Below are 16,471 nucleotides of genomic sequence, written 5' to 3' on the forward strand. Positions count from 1 at the left end.
GATGGAGAGATTGCAGAATCTATACAGTTTGACTGATTTTTCATTTTCTCCTAAGTCCCCAGCCCCTAAAGAAATGCAGATCTAGCTTCTGGCCTAGATATTTCCTCCAAGTGACTCCACACATCAGAGGGTCTAGGAAAGCAAAGAAGAAACCATACTCAAAATAGAGACAGCCAAGCACTAGGGGCTCATGCCTGTAATCCTAGCTACTCAGGGAACTGAGAATTGGGGTTTGAAGCTATTCTACATGGGAAAGTCCATGAGATGCTTATCTCCAATTAACCACCAGAAAACCTCCCAAGTGGTGCTGTGGCTCGAAGTGGTAGAGCGCTAGCCTTGAGCAAAGAGCTCAGGGACAACACCCAGACTCTGAGTTCAAGCCCCACAACCAATCAAAAGAAAACAATTTAAAAAGCAACAAGACAATGCAGAGAAGAGTCAGGAAAAGTTCACAGCTCCCTCCCTGGCTTCCCAAGGGATGAGGAAGAAAAGGTTGAGCACAAGTTGATACCCGCAGCCCTAGGGACAAACCCAGTGCAGGCTTTGAGTGACAACAACCACTCCTGCACAACAGGCGAACGTTGGAGGACACATTCATTACATTGATTCCCATAGCTCAGAGAGCTTTAGCCAGGCTCCATCTTGACACAAGCCTACTAGACTGAGCTAGTCTGGGGACTCGAAAACAAGGAACAATCACAAGCCAGGGATGCAATTTCAATGCCATTCTCATCAAAACTCCAATCATCTTCTTCATTGAAATAGAAAAAAATCCTGAAATGTATACCGAAGCATAAAATAACCCAAACAACCAAGACATTCCGGGCAAAAAAGAGAAATACTGGAGCTATCATATTATTTGTCTTTTAATTATATTACAGAGTCACAGTAACAAACAAACAAAGAACAACACAGAAGTAGACATGTGGACCAATGGAATAGAACTGAAATTCCAGAAAGATAGCTGCACAGCTAAAACACCTGATTTTGATTTTGATTTTTACAAAAAATATCAAAATCATGGGAGGATTGGTGTGGCGTAAACAGGATTTCTATATGTAGAAGACCAAAACTAGATCCCTATCTCTCACCCTAGATGAAAATCAATCCAAAATGGACCTGAGACATCCAAGACCTGAATCTCTTAAATTGCTGTAGGAAAACATGGAGGAAGCAGGCATAGATGATGACTTTCTGACTAGGACTCCAGTGGCTCAGGACATAAATGCAAGAACTGACAAATGAGGTTGCATCAAATTTAAAAACTTCTGCACAGCAAAGGAAACAATTATTACCCAAAGAGACACTCTACAGAATGGGAAATTTCTGACAATTATTTATAATATATGTGTGTTATCTATATTTACAGCCTGTAAAAATGAGTCCTAACATCATATAGTAAAGAAACATGTATTCACCAAAAACTAGTTTTTTTAAAAAAAAATGAAAGCCAGGTGCAGTGGCTCACGCCTGTAATACTAGCTACACAGGAGGCTGAGATCTGAGGATCATGGTTCAAAGCCAGCCCAAGCCCTAAAGTCCGTGAGACACCTATCTCCAATTAACCACCAGAAAACTGGAAGTGGCACTGTGATTCAAGGAGTAGGGTGGTAACTTTGAGCTGAAGAACTCAGGGACAACACCCAGGCCCAGAGTTCAAACCCACGACTGACAAAAAAAAAAAACTGTCTGGGAGTTTGGCCTAGTGGTAGAGTGCTTGCCTACCATGCATAAAACTGAGGTTTGATTCCTCAGTAACACATACATAAACAAAAACTTGGAAGTGGTGCTGTGGCTCAAGTGGTAGGACACTAGTCTTGAGAAAGCTCAAGGACAGTGCTCAGGCCCTGAGTTCAAGTTCCAGGACTGACTAAAAAAAAAGTGAAACGTAGGTATCAAAAGTAAGAATCCACAAGACAAAGTCCACCCCCAGACAGAGCCAATAACACAGGACTTCAGTATTAACTTTAAAACAATTTATTTAAAAATAAATGATTTATGGGCTGGGAGTTTGGCCTAGTGGTAAGACTACTAGCTTAGCATGTACGAAGACTCAGGTTTGATTTCTCTGTACCACATATACAGAAAAAAGCTGGAAATGGTGCTGTTGCTCAAGTGGTAGGTAGGGCTCTAACCTTGAGAAAGCACAAAGACAGTGCTCAGGCCTGGAGTTCAAGGCCCAGGACTGGCAAAAAAAAAAAAAAAAAAAAAAGACTTATAATTGTAATTGCAGAAGGTGACCTACAGGCACTTATTGCCTTAAAAGGCAGCCTACATTGACCTCTGCCCTCTAACCTTCACCCTTGTATAGTGTACCCTAGAGTTTGAGCAGGCTGTGCAACGTACTTCTACCCAAGAGAGCACAATTATGGTGTACTGATTACCATGACACAAGATCCGTCACTCTACTGTTTCTCTCTTCCTTCTGATGGTCTTGAAGTAGAAAGAAGCCAGACATTTCAAGCAGTTGGGACTGACTAGAAAGACCCATATGGCAAAAACATAAACAAACTTGTGAGAGCCTCAGTCTTATGATAATAAAGGCCCACTCATGTTCTGCCAGTACAGTGAGGAGTCTTTCCCCAGTTGAACTCCAGATGAGAACACAGCCCAGTTGATAGGTTGATTGGCCCTGGGTGAGACCTTGAAATGAAGAACCAGCTCGGCTGTGTCTGAGAGACAGACTCACAGAAATGATGTAACAGTTCATAGGTGTTGTTCGGGGCCACTAAGTTCGTAGCAGTTTGTTATTCAGCCACAGAAAACAAATATGCTAGCTGAGTATAGTGATACATGCCTGTGATCCCAGTTACTTGAGAAGTAGAAGTAGGAAAACCATGAGTCTGAGGCCAGCCTGGCTAAAAATAGGCAAATTCTATTTTTGAAAACAGGGTTTTGAAAGCAAAATACAACCCAGAGATCTGCCGGTATTACTCAGCTGGTAGAAAACTAACCTTCCATGTTAAAGATCCATGCTTTAATCCTCAATGCTAGGAGAAAAGGCAAAACACACACTGAGCAAGATAGGGTAATGCATAAAGAGAAAGTCCGCAGAGTTTGGCAGCACTTATCTGGCATACATGTTGTGTATCTTACAGGAGCTCTGTCAGTGCTGCGTGTATGACAAACAGTCAAGATCACACACAGCAAGAGTAATTGCATACCAATACAATGGAGCTGGGAAGTATTGAGTTTTGCTGAAGGAAAAACAATCATCATATCTATAATGCTTGCACAGTCAAGGAATCAACTTTTACCCCTTAAGGGAAATATCAACCTTATTAAAAAATATATGTTCCCATGCTTATTTAGGGAGAAGGCAATCCTTTGCAGGGTCGTAGAGCTGGTATAAAATGGAAACTGCCTCCACCTGTTGGCCGTTGGTGGGTTGGCTGCATAAAACTTGTCCACAAGAAATGAATTTCTAACTATAGGTCATAAAGGAAAACCTGACTTAGATTCAACCTTACATTTTTTAAAATAAAAATGGGTCTGTGTAGTCACTTAAAATGTAGTTAGTACTAGATGTTGTGGCTCACACCTATAATCCTAGCTACGCAGGAGGCTGAGAGATGAGGATCCCAGTTCACAGCCAGCCTGGGCAGGAAAGTTCACGAGACACTTATCTCCAGAAATGGAGCTGTGGTTCCAGGGATAGAATGCTAGCCTTGTTCGACAGAAGCTCACGGATAAAGCCCAGGCCCTGAGTTCAAGCCCCAGGACCACCATTTTAAAAAAAAATGTATTTAGTGCCTGTGTTGCAAGCCCTAAACAAAGAAAAGGTAGTGAAACTCTATCTTGGCCTTGAGCCAGACACTCAAGGAACCGAGGCAGGGAATATGAGAGATGATTCTAAGTTTCTTTTCAGGAAATTCATTCGAAGAGTTAAAGGTAGAGCAGCCTGAGAGTTCAGTGTCGGTTGATGCCGGAGATGAAGTCACCTTGCCCTGTACCATGTCCTCTCTGTCTTCAAAAGGAACTGTCTCATGGTTCAAAGAGGAAGGGCCAAAACGACAATTAATCTATAGTTTCAATGGAAATCACTTCCCCCGAGTAACTCAATTACAGAAAACAGTGCCCAATCAAATAGACTACTCCATCCGCATCAGCGACATGTCACCAAAAGATGCTGGCACCTACTTCTGCGTGGTGGTACAAAGAGGGAATCCAGCCATGGAGCTTATGTCTGGTCCAGGCACCCATGTGTCTGTGAAAGGTGAGTAAGTAACAGCCTGACAGTTTCATTCCATCCCTGGGCGGGCACATGTATCTTTAAAATTCTGAACCATGCTGTGCGTGGTGGCTCACGCCTGTAATCCTAGCTACTCAGGAGGTTGAGATCTGAGAATCACGGTTCAAAGCCAGCCCAGACACTAAAGCCCTAAAGACCATGAGACTCTTATCTCCAATTAACCACTAGAAAATTGGAAGTGGCACTGTGGCTCCAGAGGTAGGGTGGTAACCTTGAGGTGAAGAGCTCAGGGACAGCGCCCAGGCCCAGAGTTCAAGCCCCACGACCAAAACACACACACAAAAATTCTGAACCGTACCCCCAATTATTACATTGGCTAATGGGTCTCTTCTTGTACAAACCATTCTCTGGAGTTGAGTTCTATAAGGAGGACTTTCTGTTCAAATTCCAGAGTCAAATGGCATATATTAAATCAATCTGCATCTAGAGCCCACATCTTTCTCTTAATGGTTAAATCCGCCAAGATCCAGAGACATAGGGAAGAGACTCTCACAGTGAAATATAGCTCATGGCATTACCCAAACAATAGGCAAACCTAAACCAGGAGACTTGACTGGCTTTACGAAGGTCTCATAAATAATCTTGGGCTCTAATATATACACTGCATTAGGCTAAGGCTCTTTGAAGATGAATTTTTAGTCACAGTCCTTTAAGGTGTAATCTTGTGGCTGGGAAAAGTTTGGCCCCAAATGTCCAGCAGATCCAGGTTAGGATCTGCTGGGAGAGAGATCTCTCCAGGCAGGTAAATATCCATATGCTCCCATGATATCCCTCATCTACCTCCATCACCACTTGGAATGTGATTAGGGCCTGGTGGCAGGCTGCAGGTCCAGTCTGGGACCACCAAGTAACAAGTCAATCACTAGGCATGGGATTAATCCCTCCATTGCCAGAGGAGCTGTTCCTGGGCATTGTGGGACCAGAGGAGGGAGCTTGTGTTTGACCCTTTCTCTGGGGGGAGACAAGGAAGTCTTTATGAGGGGCCAAATTGTACACCTGACATTTGGGCTTCCTCATGTCCTCATTCCTTGATGACAAGCAGTATTACATTCTCATCAGTTTCTAAATTAGTGTCATGAAGAGCTCTTGAGGCCACAGCAATGTTCTGCAGCAATGTTTCCTGAAATCAAGGCACACGACTGACCATGGAAAATCCATGGGTCCCTCAAATTCACTGGTATGGATGCAGGCTACTTTGCTTCTCTCCTCTCCTGACCTCACCAGCCAAGAGTTCTCTGCCCAGCTAACCTGTTCCTTATTCTGTGATTTTTGATGGTTTATCAACCTAGAGGCATTGTTATTACCAGGGCCCATCGCAGCATGAAGTAATAATGGCAGCTGTGTTGAGAAGGGACTACAGGTCAGGAAAAGATGTCCAATTATGAGAATTCCAGAGACTGATTCTTCTTCTTGAGAGAAAATGAGCTGCCCTCTTTCCTTGTACCCCTTGGAAAGACATAAGTGGTAGAACCACAGATAGGGGCAACCTTCAAATGTTTCAGTTGTGCTGTCTTTCAGCTTTTTCCTCTCCACCAACTCTCCAGCGTTAATCTCTCCAGAAATTGCAGTAGCTCTCATCCTTCTCACAAGAGATGGAGCCAGTTCCATTCTCACTGGAGGACCTGGGTGGAAGGAACACAGTTGGAGACTTAAATCCTAGCCTTTGGATAGGTAAAAGAAACATCTCTGTGTGTGAATGCTAACTGCATCATGTCCCCACACTTCCTGTCTTCTTCCTGCCTTGGGTAGGAGCCAAGAAATGGAAATGAGGGAATGATGGATGTGGTCAAGAGGACGAGGCCTCTCTACACTCACTGTGTGGGCACTCGTGCATGCCCTGCATAGAAATCACGAATGGGACTCACCCATGGCCTACATCCGGGCTCACCCCAGGGTGGCCTGAGCCAGAGCAGGAGAAATGAGAATTGACTTTCTGTTTCTTTCCAGGAGCCAGAGAGCAGACATCCAACATACAACAGAATGAGATATCACGGACTGTCGAAATGGGGAAGAAGATAACCTTGAGTTGTACTGTGCCTGACACCCTCCCCAGTGGCCCTGTGGCGTGGTTTAAAGGATCTGGGCCAAACAGGAAATTAATCTTCAATTTCAAGGATCATCGCTTTCCCAGAGTAAAAGCAACTGCGGACACCAGCAAACCTGGCAACACAGACTTCTCTATCCGCATCAGTGACGCGTCTCTGGCCGACGCTGGTGTCTATTACTGTGTGAAGTTTGTAAAGGAGAACCTGAACAAGGATTATCAGTCAGGCCAGGGGACCCAAGTGTCTATTGTTGGTGAGTATGTCCTCTCTCTACATCTCTTAGTATCGCAAGACTTGTGTCTCCCATTCACTGCCTAACTGCTACAGCTCAAGTATGATCGAGAACAGAGTATATATTCGATTTTGTTTCCCCACCCATTACCTAACCTTTCAGATGGTATTTTATAAGAGAGGAAACTGAGACTTAGAAAAGTAAATGATTGAGCGATGGGGGAGATTTCACTTAACTTCTCAATACATATTCTGTCTCCTAATCATTAGTCTAAATCATTTAAAGTAACCTTACATCCCCTATCACTGGCTGACCAACTATAGGACTAACTTCCACCAATTTGGGCTCAGGGTTTTGCCTGCTTCTTAATACAGAGTTTCTGGTTAGCTTAGAGGTGTAATAACCAATGGCAGTTGCTTAGAAAAGGAAAATTGTGAATGAATTCGACATCCTTAATTAATATCCAAATATTCCAGAATAGACATGTATAAATGTATGCTATTTTTACAGAGAGAATAAAGTGTACCTACATTTTTAAATAATGAGATATTTATTCATTTCCAGAGGTAGCTAATGGATACATTAATGGATAACTGAGACAACAGGAATACATCATCATGAGATCATGAGTTAGGACAGTGGAGGAGTTGTCACTGAGCCACAGAAACAAGTAAACATTGTTTTAAAGACACACCTAGGGCTGGGAGCCACATGTAATCCTAGCTACTCAGGAGGCTGAGATCTGAGGATCACATTTCAAAGCCACCCCAGGCAGGACAATCCCTGAGACTCTTATTTCCAATTAACTACCAAAAATGTAGAAGCAGAGCTATGGCTCCAAGTGGTACAGCACTAGGCCATGAGCAAAAAAAAATTCAGGGACAGTGCTCAGGCCCTGAGTTCAAGTCTTACCACTGATCAAGAAAAATAAAATGGTTAAAAGCAGGAAGGAGAGGACGTGAGGGAGCTTAGAAAGAGTACCATAGAAGGGGCAAATTCAGTGAAAGTACGTCATACATATGCATGCTCAAAATATCCCCAGAAAGCCCCTTTGTACAATGAATTTGAAGTATATTTAGTATTGTTGGCTCACCAGTGCTAACTGTCTACCCATCTTCCTCCTTGAAGCTCCGCCTTCTCTGCCAATGGTACTAGGCCCCTTGGAGAGGGCCCTGATCAAACAGGCTGTGAATTTCAGTTGCATGTCCTGCAGTTTCCTTCCCCAAAACATCACCCTAAGATGGATCAAAAATGGGAAAGAACCCTCCACCCTCCGAACCCAGGTGATCAAATTGAAGTACGGCAGTGATGACAAAGCCTTAAGTACCACTGAAATGGTGCTGGACCCAAAGGACTTCAATTCTCACATCGCCTGCAACATGGACCACCCAAGACTGCCACACTCTCTTCACGGGAAGACTGAGATGACTGACACCGTGCTAGGTAAGCGACATCACCCCTGACCAACCAAACATGTGTTTTAGGAACGTGAGTCCTAAAGTCCTTCCAGCTGTTAAGAACCTCTACTGTGTGCTGCAGAGTGTCACGGAGCTGGGTAGAAAGCTAAGTCAGTCACTACCAAGTAATAAGCCAGAATTGATCCGATTGTAGTTCCAGACCTGAGCCTCTGTCCTGTGCTCTTTCAGCTCCACCAACTGTGTTCATTTTTCAACACCCCATCTCAAATGACAAGATAAACGTCACCTGCAATGTCAGGAAGTTCTACCCCCAGAACGCCCCCCTCCCCTGGCTGAAGAATGGAAACACCTCCCACATCGACGAGGTCCTGATCCCCACCAGACACAGGGACGGGCTTGTCAGCGTGCAGGGCTTCATCCTGGTGACAAACGCTAACCACACGGAGGAAATTCTCCTCACCTGCCAGGTGGACCAGGACGAGCGGTACAAAAGCACTGCAAAAGCATTCTTGCTGTCCCCGCACCTGGACAAGTCTTAAGATGTGGCCCCGGGAATGGCCTCCACGATTATGTAAGGATGCTGGGCTGTGCCATTGTTCCTCAAAGCTTGCTTTTTAAAAATATAAAAATTTTAACTTACGAAAGCAAAACCTCTTCTTCTCTCCCTCCCTGTCTCTCTCCCTCTTCCTCTCCTCTCACATACACACATGTGTGCAGACATATGTGCATATACATGTGCAATATTCTTACTTTTGCTGTCTCTTCCTCTCTCTCTCTCTCTCTCTCTCTCTCTCTCTCTCTCTCTTTCTCTCTCTCTCTCTCTCTCACACACACACACACACACACACTCTCTCTCTCTCTCTCTCTCTCACACACACACACAAGCATGCATGCATGCACACAAGATCATACAACCCAAACTTGTATCTTATCTATTGAAAACTAAGTATCTAGTAGGAAACAAATACACCCGATCAAAATCTGCATGTGTCTGATTTTATGATATCCTGTAGATTCTTTGAAAATCTCATTAAGCTGGGTGCTCAAGGCTCACACCTGTAATTCTAGCTGAGCTCTGAGGATAGAGCTTCAAAGCCAGCCCAGGCAGGAAAATACATGATATCCGTCTCCAATTAAACACCAGAAAAGCCAGAAGTAGACCTGTGGCTCAAATAGTATAGTGCTAGTCTTGAGCACAAGGGACAATCACAGCCCCTGAGTTCAAGCCCTGGGACTGGCACCAAAAACACAAAATAAAATAAAATCACCTCATTGAGCCACACAGTGGGTGGCACTAAATGGTGGGCGGACTGGGAGATGACTGAGACTCCTCGTCAAGTCACACAAGTCTGAGTGTCCTTGAATGTTCTTTATGATTCCTGGATAGGAGAATGTTGTTTCCTTGTTTACAGAGTAAATCCAAGTACTGACACCAAGCGAGCCAGCCTTGAAAGTCTCCCAAGAAGAACACATTAATGTTCTACTCAACACATAGTGTAGACTTGATCAGAGGGTTACAAAAGCTGTCCTCAGAACTGGAGGGGTTGTGTGTGACCTCCCAGGGCTAGATGTCAATTATTCATCCCCTGATAATGTTCACCCAGGGAGGTGCCTAATAGAGTCCTAAACTAGGCTCACACCTAGAATCCTTGCTTCTCGGGAGGCTGAGATCTGAAGATCCCAGTTTGGAGGCCTGGAGCTCTGGCAAGAAAGTCCATAGGACCTTTAACTCCAATTAACAACCAAAGAAAATGGAAGTAAAGGTATGGCTCAAGTGGTAGAGCACTAGTCTTGAGCAAAAGAGTTAAAGAATAAAATGCCCAGGCTCTGAGTTAAAGCCCCAGTATTTTGCACACCAACACACATGCACACATGTACACACACAGAGTAGAATCCAGCCCCAATCAGGAAAGAGGTCTTTTTGCTGCCACTACGGTACTTGATGAGTGTTAGGATCAGGTTCCAAGGTCTTGCAGAGGTGGGGGACCCCAAGAAGGGGAGAAAGGAAAGACAAGGCTTCTGTCCAATATCAGAGGGGATGCTGAGGCTCTATTGCTTCTAGTGAGAGTTAGAACAGTGGCCAACTCCTGAGATCACTGCAAATACTTTTGGTGAGCCTACTGGTCATTCACTCCTGATTCAAAAACAATCACTGGGCATCCTGAGTGAGAGGACAGAGCCAGCCCTTTTCCTACCACATGGTCCAGTATGCAAGGTCAACATGGAACACAAGGATATGACTCTCTCCTGCAGCTTTTCATCACTGTAGCCTCACGGCTGCGAGGGTTTCTTCTACCTGTGGTTTCAGGGGGCCCCGTCCACAGGTGCTTGGCTCTATTCACAGAGGCAGAACTTCAATATGGTGCGGGTGGGTAGTGAAGGAGCAGGTGGAGTTCTGTACCACACTGCATCCAGGAAGAGAGTGAGAACCGAATGTGGGCCTTGCTGAGCAATGGTGGCTCACATCTAATAGTCCTAACTACTCCAGAGGCTGAGATCTGAGGATCACAGTTCAAAATCAACCCAGGCAGGAAAGTACATGAGACTTTTATCTCCTATCAATCACCAAAAAGCCAAAAATGCAGCTCTGGTTTATATGGTAGAGTGCCAGCCTTGAATGAAAAAGCCAAGCCAGAGTGCAAGGCTGTGAGTTCAATCACCAGTACCAGAGGCACCTCTCCTCTGGGCAGCTATGGCTGGCTGGGTATGGTAGGACTAAGAGAAAGAGAGAAAGATGGGAAAAGGGGAATGTGTGCATGAAAGAGAGGGAGAAAGCAAAAGAGAAGAGAAGCTGGGTGCTGCTAATTCACACCTGTAATCTTACTTTCTCAGAAGGCTGAGATCTGAGGACCATGGTTCAAAGACAGCCTGAACCGAGAAAGTTCATGAGACTCTTAACTCCCATCCCCAAACTGGAAGTGGAGCTGTGGCTCAAAGTGGTAGAGCTCCAGAAAAAAAGAAAAAAAAAACCCTAAGGATAGCTCCCAGGCCCTAAGTTCAAGCCTCCGAAGTAGCCAGAAAAAAAGTGCTACTCTAGGGTTGGAGATTTGATTCAAGTGTTAGAGTACCTGCCTAGTAAATGTGTAGCTCTGTGTTCATATACCAATACTACCAAAGACATAAAATAACCACTTGAACTACAGTGTGAGGGCAAAACTGAAAAGGAAAGACTGGATGAGGCAAATTTAAGAGACTGTCCAAGACAGCAATGAAATGTAGAAAGAGTGAGAAAGTGAAAGAAAAAGAGATTTAAGATTGTTAGGAACTGGCCAATTGGGGAGTCTGAGACAGAAAGGTTCTAAGTTCAAGGCCTATCTGGGCTACACAAGACCCTCTCTCAAAACCAGAACATGAAAAACAACAGTCAAATTCCTAGTAGGCCTAAGTGTTGGATTATTCCGAGTCATAGCAAGTCCCAACACACAATGTAATGGTATCATGAAGGGGGCCGTTGGGAGGCTGATATGGCCTGAAGGCAGATGCCTCATGAATGGGGCCCCTCAGGAAAGGACCCAAAGAGCTGCCTGGCCTTGTGCCGCATGAGGGTGTAGAGAGAAGGAACCATCTGTGAACCAGAGCGCCGGCTCTCCCCTGACACTCAGTGTGTACTGCTGCCTTAATCCTGAACTTCCTAGTCATGGAACTGTGAAAAACCAATTCCTGTGGTTTATAAGCCATCTAGTCTGTGGTGTTTTGCTATGGCAACACTCAGCAGAGTCAGACGAATATTCTCTTCCAATGAAAGAATGAACAGAATTGAAAGAGATTTAATGTGTAAAAATGGAATGATGAATCCTGCTGAAATTGTTTTAGGAAGGGAGAGGGGGGAAAGGAGAGTGAAGAGGAAGTGAGATTTATTGGAATACATTGTAAACATGTGGAAATGTCACAATGAAATCCTTCCTTGTAATGTGAAATACTAGATAGATAGACAGACAGATAGATAGATAGATAGATAGATAGATAGATAGATAGATAGAAGATAACAAAGTGGGGGAGCGGCCAAAAATGGTGTCAAGGTATTCCAGCATGATAGAGTAGGTGTAGGGGAAGCCAGGAGTTGAGAGTCCCAGCAGGTGGAGTCTGCCTACAGAAGTCATCAATTAAGAGGCTTGTGTGTTGCTCAGAACTAAAAGAGAAAGTCGATCTTGATGCAGTTTTCCATCAATCCACTCCTATCTCCTCAGACCTAGATGTCCAGGAAAAGCAACCCTCCTTTGCACAACTGTGACTGGGTATGACAGGAGGAACATGCTAAAACTCAGTGTACACACACACACACACACACACACACACACACACACACACACACACACACACACACCCTGTATCTTATAGGACTGAAACTATCTTTCCCCCCTCCCAAAATATAGCTCCCTACTCACCCAAAGCCACTTCCCCTAGAGAAAGACTCTACAAAGCCACAAGCCCCACCCACTTAGGCCTCAAGTGCTTTTACCATCCATGACTCAAGAGCTGAGAGGACAGGACCCCAGCCCTTTGAGGTCCCATGCCCAGAAGCTTTGGCCTGACTCCAACTATACAGCTCAACTGAGCTGGTATGCAAAGCCATCCATCTGGTACACCATGGCAGACTGTGTCTCCAGACTCCAGTGTCCCTGACATGCAGTAAGGGGTCCAGGAAACAAAGCTCAAATATCAAAACATCTGCTAAGACATCTGCAAGCACCTGTGGACATATATGCTCTAGGTAAATGGGGGATACATGAAAAAAAAGTAACAGTAGGAACTAAAAATAAGGGAGTGGAGCCAGGTGTCTGTGGCTCATGGTTGTAATCCTAGCTACTTAGGAGTCTGAGATCTGAGGATGACAGTTCAAAGCTAGACTGTGTAGGAAAAGTCCTTGAGATTCTTATTTCCAATTAACTGTAAATGATGCTGTGGTTCAAAGTGGTAGAACACTACTAGCCTTGGGCACAAAAGCTCAGAGAGGGCCCATGTTCTGAGTTCAAGCCCCAGGATGGCATCAAAAAAAAATTATTGGAAACTCCTGGATTCCAACTGTTCAGAAGGCCCAGGAATGGCCACTAAGCCCCTCCAGAGCAGGAGAACAGGGGATTATGGGAACCATCTTGAAAATAGGGAATTTACAGAATATTCAAATGGTCTTCAATCTCATTTCTACCAGTTCTAATGCTGTTAACATTGTGTTGCAGTCTTAGCCAATGCTTGAAGACGCGGAAAGCAATTTTTTTTGAAAATTAAGAATTATAAATTAAGTGGAAAATTTAGAGTATAAAACCTAATGGAATCAACACTAAACTATTAACAAACAGTAATTCATAATGAGTTAGAAAAATCAACAAGCAGAAATCAATAATCTTTACTTGTGCAAACAAAAACGATTAGAAGACATGATAGCCAACACAAGCACATATACAAGTACAAATCAGGTTAAATACTCTGGCAATTCCTACCAAAATAGGGACAGAGTCTGGATCTATTCTCTCTCCAAAAACCTGCAGTGATCATAGACATGACATTAGACATCGAGCCAAAAAACGTAAGTCGTACCTGTTGAATGAATATCAATGGTTGCCTCCAGAGTTGCTCCCTGAGATGACATCACCACCATGAGAGAAGGGAGCTCTTGGGTGAAACCAAGACGTCTGTCTGGGTTGAGAAGGAGCTGAAAGTCCACAGAGGCCATGGTAGATGGAATTAGGGTAACACGCCAAATAATAGCATCACAGAGAGAGAACTCGCTGTACAAAAGGCCCTTTGGCTACTCAACAACAGCAAAAACTGGAAAGTGTATTCACATGAGAAAACAACCGAGACCAGGGGGCTGGGGTGGAAGGAAGAGAAGCACAATTTTCTAGACCTCATTCAAGGCCAAGAATAAAGCCAACCCAAGAGAAAACCTTGTCATTCACGGAACATTTGCTAGAGCACACAGATGGGTTCGGACTCATCATGGGAGAATAATGATCCCTTCACTAAATGAGTCTGTGGTTCTGGCTCACGAAGCTTAAGCATGAAACGTGCGGAAAAAATTAAACTGTTTTCATACAATTTAACTATGTCCCAAAGCAAGTTCAAACCTATTTATAGAAATTCAAACCATTCAATACCCACTGGAGTAAAATTCACAATGTCTGATTAAAACAATATCAGGCATAAAAATGACAGGAAAACATGATTTAGAATGGGGAAAAAAATCAATCATCTGAAACTTAACCAATAAACACAGATGGTAGAATTGATGTACAAGGACATGAAGGTTATTATAAGTCTATTTCTGTGTGTTCAAGAAGCTAAGGAGGGTTCGGATCACTCAAATATGTAATCCCAGCTACTTAGGAAGTTGAGGTCTAGAGGATTTCAGTTCAAAGCAAGCAAAGGCAGAAAAGTCCAGGAGACTCATCTCCAATTAATGAGAAAATCTGAACAGGAAGGATGAAACACCGAGTTAAAAAACCCCAGTATCAAAATGCAAGCAAAAAAGCAACAGAACCATCAAAAGTGATAAATACAGATAAAAACCTAATGAAAGATCCACACAGCAGCAGTTAGCTGTAGGAAAATGTCAAGTGGTCTAATAAACAAGAGTAAGAATCCCACGGAAGTGGGAACAGACAGAATATTTGAAGAAATGACAATCCCCACAAATGCCAAAAGTGACAGAAACCCACAGAGCAAAAAACCATATCCAGCCCCAAGCACAAGTTACAAGATAAAAACCATTCCATATTATAATCAGATTACATATAAATTGTTAATATAAAAAGATTTTAAATGAGACTTACAAAAGAACCATTAGATACAAAGGAACATATATAAATGACAACAGATTTCCCACTGGAAACAATATAAGCCAATCAACGGTGGAAAGCCAATTATGTATGTAACAGCATTAAAGCCGGGCACTGATGGCTGGTACCTATAATCCTAGCCACTCAGGTGGCTAAGATATGAGGATCATGATTAAAAGCCAGCCCAGGCAGGAAAGTCCAAGAGACTCTCTCCAATCAACTACAGCAAAAAACAGAAGTGCATTCATGGCTCAAGTGGTAGGTAGAGCACCAGCCTTGAGCCACAAAGAAAAAAACTAAATGAAGGCATGAGTCCCTGAGTTCAAACCCCATTACCAGCACATAAACAAACAAATCAAATGTGGAGGAAGAATCCATACTCTATTTCAGAATGACCCACAGGATATGATTGAATAGGAAGGCAACATTACAGCACAGTAGGTAGACGACACTACTTTTTATGTTCAAAAGAGTAAAATTTCCAAGTATACACAGTTGCTCATGTCTTTTAAAAGGAGAAATAAGGGCCAGGAATTTGGCCTAGTGGTAGAGTGCTTGCCTAGCATGCAGGAAGACCTGGGTTCAATTCCTCAGTACCACATACATAGAAGAAGAAAAAAAGCTGGAAGTGGTGCTGAGGCTCAAATGGTTGAGCTCTAGCCTTGAGAAAGTCCAAGGCCCTGAGCTCAAACCCAGGACTGGCAAAAGAGAGAGAGAGAGAGAGAGAGAGAGAGAGAGAGAGAGAGAGAGAGAGAGAGAGAGAGAGAGAGAGAGAGAAAGTAAGAAATTATGTACACCAGAGGGAAGAAAACAAGTGGATGGGACAGGGATGAGAACTAGATTTCCATTGACTTGCATTGTGATTTTTAAAATATATAGTGCCTTGGGGCTGGGAGTTTGGCCTATTGGTAGAGTGCTTGCCTAGCATGCAAAAAGACTTGGGTTTGATTCCTCCTCGGCACCACATACATAGAAAAAAGCCAGAAATGGTGCTGTGGCTCAAGGGTAGAGCTCTAGCCTTGAGGAAAAAGTCCAAGGACAGTGCTCGGGCCCTTAGTTCAGGCCCCACAACTGGCAAAAAATAAAATAAAATATATAGTGCCTTCTACATGGAGACTATAGAAAGACTGGGAGAAGGTGAGGGGAAGGAAGACACTGTACAAAAGGAAATCTCATTATCTGTCTCATAATCATAATCCCTCTGCATATTATCTTTATAATGACAAGAAAATTTTAAAATACAAAAATATATACATGCATGGATGCTTGAAATAGTAAGCTAAATCCAAAATGAAAAAAAAAAAATCCTGCCAGGTAGTGGCTCACGCCTGTAAACCTAGCTATTCAAGAGGCTGAGATCTGAGGATCAAGGTTCAAAGCCAGCCCGGGCACAAAAGAACCTGAGACTCTTATCTCCAATTAACCTCTAAAAAATGGGAAGTATGTCTTGGCTCAAGAGTAAAGCAGTAGCCTTGAGCTGAAGAACACAGGGACAGCACCCAGGCCCATGACCCACAAAAAAAAAAAAAATCTGCATAGCTAGCTGGCACGGTGGCTCATGCCTGTAATCCTCACTACTCAGGAGGCCGAGATCTGAGGATAGTGGTTCAAAGCCAGCCCAGGTAGAAAAGTCTATGAGAGCCTTATCTCCAAATTAATCACAGAAATAGCCAGAAGTGGTGCTATAGCTCAAATGCTAGTGCTAGCCTTGAGCTAAAGGAGTTTAGGGACAGCATCCAGGCCCAGGA

General features: G+C 43.7%; 1 protein-coding gene across 1 annotated transcript in view; it reads left to right on the forward strand.

The window, feature by feature from the left end:
- Positions 1 to 8,746, forward strand: part of LOC150050301 (basement membrane-specific heparan sulfate proteoglycan core protein-like) — a 62,570-nt gene extending 53,824 nt beyond the window's left edge. The window contains exons 12-15 of the mRNA XM_090352702.1: positions 3,869 to 4,216; positions 6,200 to 6,550; positions 7,658 to 7,972; positions 8,176 to 8,746. Coding sequence (XP_090208828.1) covers positions 3,869 to 4,216; positions 6,200 to 6,550; positions 7,658 to 7,972; positions 8,176 to 8,486 — 1,325 coding nt within the window. The 3' untranslated portion in view covers positions 8,487 to 8,746. The remainder of the gene's footprint in view (positions 1 to 3,868; positions 4,217 to 6,199; positions 6,551 to 7,657; positions 7,973 to 8,175) is intronic.
- Positions 8,747 to 16,471: the final 7,725 nt, after the last annotated feature.

The sequence above is a fragment of the Megascapheus bottae genome, chromosome 18 (genome assembly GCF_031878675.1).
Source record: "Megascapheus bottae isolate mThoBot1 chromosome 18, mThoBot2.hap1, whole genome shotgun sequence".
NCBI classification, from domain to species: domain Eukaryota; kingdom Metazoa; phylum Chordata; class Mammalia; order Rodentia; family Geomyidae; genus Megascapheus; species Megascapheus bottae.